The 6031-nt window shown below is 35.2% G+C and overlaps 1 protein-coding gene across 2 annotated transcripts; it reads left to right on the forward strand.

Annotated features, from left to right (window-relative positions):
- The first annotated feature begins 1637 nt into the window (after window positions 1–1637).
- LOC107426069 (gibberellin receptor GID1B) lies at window positions 1638–4559 on the forward strand. Of its 2 annotated transcripts, XM_048480836.2 has the most exons (3): window positions 1638–2231; window positions 2561–2627; window positions 3035–4559. In XM_048480836.2, exons 1-3 carry the CDS (start codon window positions 2206–2208, stop codon window positions 4028–4030), a joined length of 1089 nt encoding a protein of 362 aa, XP_048336793.1. In that variant the 5' UTR covers window positions 1638–2205; the 3' UTR covers window positions 4031–4559. The 2 variants fall into 2 exon arrangements, with proteins under 2 accessions (XP_048336793.1, XP_015891650.1); XM_016036164.4 differs by lacking the exon at window positions 2561–2627 and having other exon boundaries at window positions 1642–2231.
- The last annotated feature ends 1472 nt before the right edge of the window (window positions 4560–6031 follow it).

A 6031-nucleotide genomic window follows, 5' to 3' on the forward strand; every position in this document is an offset into this window, starting at 1 on the left:
AAGGAAAAAAAAGGTCTATCCTTCAGGCTCTGACAAAAAACATGCCGTCACGCGCTTTTTCGCTACCTGCCAAAACACGTGTCGTTCTCAGTGGTGTTTCGGGCATTCAGCTGAAATGGTAAGGGTGTTTCCGGAATTCAATTTTTTGGCAAAAGAGTCGAGAGACGCAACCCTTTGTCGCCACGTGCCTTGGCGTTGGCCGCACGCAGGAAACTCTTGTCTGCTCTCTTTTCGTTTAATCTATTAATTAATTAATTAATCAATTAATTTTCTTTTAATAGTTGCTCCTATTGCCAACAGCGGTTTTGGCTACTTTCCAAACCCTCCCCACCCCCCTTCTAGTTAAAAATGCAGAAAATAGGGGTAAGTTTTATAATAATGATAGAAAAGCTATCCAATAAATTTATAATGTGGTATGTGTTAATATTTAATTTATATTTATTTTTAATTAAATTATTAATTATAATAAGTTAAATTGATAAAATATTTACAAAATATTTGTGTATATCTTTAGACCCCCCGGCGTGGAGGTGGGGCGGCGGGGCGAAAATTTTAATAGTTTGCTTTAGCATTATTCATTTTATAATTGTTACCACTTTCTAATTCTAAGACATTTAATTTTTTAGTTTTTTATTTTAAAACAACATAGTTCACAACAACATTTATTTTTAGATTAAAATTTGATGCTACAATATCTTTTCCGTTTTATAAAAGAAAAGCATTTATTTTTTAAAAATATTTGATAACTTAAATCTTTGATTTTTTAAGAACTAATTAAACAAAATAGTTTTGAAGACTAATAATAATATACAATTTTGTTCTTTCTATATAATTCTCAAGTTAGGGAATTTTGATTTTCTTTAATTAAGAATTTTTATTTATGAAATGCTAATAAAATAATAATTAATATTACAACTAGTAAGAAGTATTTGGCATAAAAACATTCGGATTTAATTAAATCAAAGATTTTTTTTTTGTAAGAGATGAACTCTTTATATCAATATTTATACATCCATGACAAGGAAAAGTGGATTTTTTTTGTCTGTTTTATTTGGAATTAAAGTTTAAAATTTTTAAATCTAGAACAAAGAAAAACATAATTTAGCGATTAGTTATGTGGACTCGAGTACAATCGTTTTTGTGGGAATAAGGTAAGAAAAACAATAAAGGATAAAAAGGTCAAAAAAACAAGAAAAAGACAAAATATAAAAGTGATATTAGAGATGAGTTAAGAATCAGATGACAAAAAAGATAAAATATTGGGTAAGCTGAGAGAAAAGAGAGTGTGGTTTATCAAAAATAGAAAAAAAACAGGAAAGAGAGGATGTGAGTTAGCCAAGAGCCCAAGACAAGGCTTTTTTGGTATTTAAAGATAATGAACACAAGAGTAGAAAGAGAAAAGAAAGCTCTCTCAACTCTCAAGAAAACCCAAAAAAAAAAAAAGAGACTAGAATAAAGACGAATAGTAAGGAAAAATGTCTCATAACACCAAAATAATAATAATAATAATAATTAAAAAAGAAAATTTATTATTATTTTTTTAAATAAAAAAGCATTAAGTATTAATATAAAAATGAGTTTTTTATTTTTAAAAAGAATGGTGGGACCCACATAAACAGTTTATATTTGGCCGCCCGCTTTGTCGTCTCTCTCGTCTCCGTCCACCATCGACGTTCCTTTGCATTTGACTCTCACCTCCCCAACACACTCTCTCCTAATCTCTCTCACTCTTATCTTGGGAATCCATTTCCTCTCTCCCTCTCTCTCTTCGTCTGTACTTTCTCTCCCTAATATCCTTGATCTTTTTTTATTTTTGTTCTCTCTGCGTGGTCTGTCTGAGCGGTTCTATGTTTCCTCTTATTTCAGAGAGAAGAAGTGTCTCTTCCTTGTTCAGTAATCCCCAAACGAGGAATCAAAACCCAGTGAGACTTTAAAAGAGAGAGTACGAAGCCCACCAGAAAAAGACACAGCTAACACAGAACGCTTCTCTGTTTTTTCTGTATAGTCGTCGCCTTCCCACATCGTCTTTAGCAACCCCCCATCAGCGAAGACACAGGAATACATCTTCTTCTCCGGTATTATGAGCAATCAACGGGGTGTTTTTCCCAGGATCATTGTGGGGTTTTAAAGGCCTTCTTGTTCTGGGTTTTGAATCATTTTGGTGTTTGTGGGGGGTGAGAGAATATAGCTCCATGGCTGGTGATAATGAAGTCAACCTCAATGAATCCAGGGTACTTTATCTTTGATCAAGCTTTTGTCTTCTTTCTTTTTCCCTCTTTCTCTTTTTTGCATTTTCTTTCCCACTTTTTTTTTTTTTTTTTTTTTTTTTCTGTTATGGAAATTTGGAGGAAGTATAATGATTCGGTTTCATGGAAAAATTTTCCCCCCTCTTTTTTATGCTTGGTTTTTGAATCATTATGATTTTTGCCTTATTGGGTTTTTTGGTCTCTTCTGGTTCTGTAGCTAAGTTGGAAGTCGAATTTGAATTTCATTTTGGGGAAAAATGTTTGATTTGTTTTTAGTTTGATTTGGAGGGTTTTTAGTTGTTTTCACTTCTCAGGACCCTTTCTTTCCGAAACCTTGATTTTTCAGCTCATAGCTCCGATCCTTTTCTGGTTAATTATATGGTATGGTTCATTCTTCATTTGGTTGATTTCATTTTTCGTAGTTCTATCTAGCCTTTCATGTAGTGTCTTGTTCTGGAAAGTAGAAGTTTGCCAAATTGCAGTTCCATTTGGTGCAAAAGTCCAGAATTCTTTGGCAATTTTTGATGAATTTAGTCCTGCCGCTGTTTTGTTTTGCCCTTGTACTGATTTCGCTTTACCCTTTCGAAAGTGTTCTGTGGGTCTGTGAAGTTTTTTTTCACGATTTTCTTCATCGTTTCCTTAAAAATCTCGGTTTTTACTTTCTAATCTTTTGTTTCCTTATGCTTATAACCAGTCTGTTTTGTTTTTGTTTTTAGAGCAATGGATTATCTAATCCACTTTTTGGTCGATTAAAGTGCTCATCACTGTACTTTTTTCTTCTCTTGTAGAGGGTCGTTCCGTTAAACACATGGGTCCTCATCTCCAATTTCAAGCTAGCTTACAATCTCCTTCGCCGGCCTGATGGAACTTTCAACAGAGAGTTGGCAGAGTTCCTTGAACGTAAAGTCGCAGCCAATACAAATCCGGTTGATGGGGTTTTCTCATTTGACCATGTTGATCGAGCCACTGGACTTCTTAATCGGGTTTACCAACCGGCGCCCGAAAATGAGGCTCAATGGGGTATTTTGAACCTAGAAAAGCCCTTGAGCACCACAAAGATCGTCCCGGTTATATTATTTTTCCATGGTGGAAGCTTCACACACTCCTCAGCCAATAGTGCTATCTATGACACTTTCTGTCGTCGCCTTGTAAGCAATTGCAAAGCTGTTGTAGTCTCTGTAAATTACCGTCGATCGCCTGAACATAGGTATCCATGTGCATATGATGATGGCTGGGCTGCTCTCAAATGGGTTGTAACAAGAACATGGCTTCAAAGTGGGAAGGATTCAAAAGTTTATGTATATCTGGCTGGAGATAGTTCTGGAGGAAATATTGCTCACCATGTTGCAGTAAGAGCAGCTGAAGCAGATGTAGAGGTGCTGGGAAATATCCTTCTTCACCCAATGTTTGGTGGGCAGGAGAGAACCGAATCGGAGAGGAGATTGGACGGTAAATACTTTGTTACAATTCAAGACCGTGATTGGTATTGGAGAGCCTATCTCCCTGAGGGAGAAGACAGAGACCACCCAGCATGCAATATATTTGGTCCCAGGGGTAAAAGCCTGAAAGGGGTCAACTTCCCCAAAAGTCTTGTTGTTGTGGCTGGTTTTGATCTTGTTCAGGATTGGCAACTGGCTTATGTTGAAGGACTCGAGAAATCTGGTCGTGAAGTTAAACTCCTTTATCTGGAGCAGGCCACGATAGGGTTCTACTTCTTGCCGAATAATGACCACTTTCATTGTCTCATGAAGGAGATAAAGGAATTCGTGAATTCTAACTGTTAATAGACTACTTGACTTTACCTACCGGCAGACACACATAACAAAAGTTTGACATTTCATCAACTCGGGTTTTTTTTTTTACTCCCTTTCACAGTAATGGTGTGTAGATGTAAGTTTGTGTAGTATTAATTCTTACTATGTCACACTTGTTGGTGGTCATTGAGGGTTCTGCAAATTTAGGGACTGGTTTGTGGTTCTTGGACTCAGGATTAATACAACTTCGAGCTGCATATAGATATGCCTGCCTGAGCTAGGCTTAGCTTTGGCAACTCAGAAGCATCGGATCAGGACTCATCGGCCAGTTTGGCAGGACCATCGGTTTATATAGAAGAAGGTTACCCTGGTTAACTTCTTTTGGCAAGAGAGAAGTGTTGGGGGTGATTCTTGATTGTTGATTTAGTCTGTTTAGCATATTAATATTCATATAAGCACTAATTTCAGAACGTGAAATGGAATGTCTCCATGGTGTTCTGAACTTGTATGTTATACGTTGTGTTCTAGAGTTAATATATAAAGATTTCTGTTTCCAACATTTGCATTTTAGTTTTCAAGTCAGTTTCTCATCCTTGGCAGAGGGCTTTGTATTATTTGATAGCTTGTGTTCTTTGCTTTAACTTCACTGATTTGAGTGTTTAATCTTTGGCAAGTAGCCAAGATAGAAAGATACTGTATCTTGAGAAATTAATAGTTCTCAGAATGTTCATCTTTTTATTGAAGTTTTCTTCTGTGAAATTTGATTTGAGTTTCAATTCTGAAGATAATAGAATTTTCATCCTATTCACATTCAAACTGGTTTCTGACCCACTGAAATTCCCCTTGATTGGAAGCAGGTTTTCAAAGCCCATCTTTTTCTTTTACTCCTTTCAAGTTTATGCCAAAAGTGGGATAGAAAATTACAGTGATGGCATTATTTGAAAGAGGTGAAGCAATTAAAATCTCATCTCGTTCACTCTCTCTTGCCTAAAATTTTGCATCCAATTAAGGGTAATGGAATTGAAATTTGTTTCAAAAAGGCAATACCAAAAGTTAGAAAGAAAAAGAAAAGAAAAGATATAAAAAAAAATTTATTTTTATTTTTTCTCTTAGCCCATTAATTTATGGTACAAAACATTGATGGGAAGGCGGATTCCCAAGGCTAAAACCAAACCCCATCCACCAAATAGGCATCAACGTGTTGTTGAGAAAAAATGATTTGACACGAGCTAAAGTCATGGATTTCGCCATCATCGATTTGATTAATTCTTGTCAGCTTAGATGGGTAGTTTGGAGTTTGCGATGCTTAGCAAATTCAGGAATTTGCTTTGTTTTTTCATGGGGAAAAAACCTATCTACTACCAGTGCAGTGGTTGGCAATTTTGGCTGTATTATAAGGGACCACAAAACACATGAAAATTTAACAAACTCAAAACCCCTTTTCCCAAAACAAAAAGAAAAAAATAGCCTGTTGGGATTTCTTTTGAGTGTTTAATGGGCACTAAGTGGCAAGAACAGCTAAGCCCTTTGGACAAAGATATAGAACCGTCTTTAATTGACTTTTTTTAGGCAGCTTAGAATATATGCTTAATAGTATGCATATGCTTCACCAAGATATTCACTTTTGGGTATTAAACTTGTATTTTACCACTCCTTTATTAATTCACCACCTTGTTGCTCAGATTTGTCTATGGGTTTTTCCTTGTCTTTATTATCAAATTGTCCTTTTGTAAATTAGCTGTTTACGTTTTTGAATTTGTTCCCTGACGCGTCAAAACTCTTTAATGTCTTTGTCAACAGAATGGTTCTTTCTTTAATATCCGATTACGGACAAAACCCTTAATTTGTTTGGTCGCTTCTTTTACTTTTATGCATTTATTTATTTATTTTATTGGGTCATTAATTGCGGTTTCTGTGTCCACATCTCAATTCTTCTTTTTAAATGTCTTTAGTGTCTAATCCATATACTAAAATAAACATCTTTTTCCTTTTTATTTTTTATTTATTTTTATTTCTAATAAAATAAGCAAG

Source organism: Ziziphus jujuba, chromosome 9 (genome assembly GCF_031755915.1).
Source record: "Ziziphus jujuba cultivar Dongzao chromosome 9, ASM3175591v1".
NCBI lineage: Eukaryota > Viridiplantae > Streptophyta > Magnoliopsida > Rosales > Rhamnaceae > Ziziphus > Ziziphus jujuba.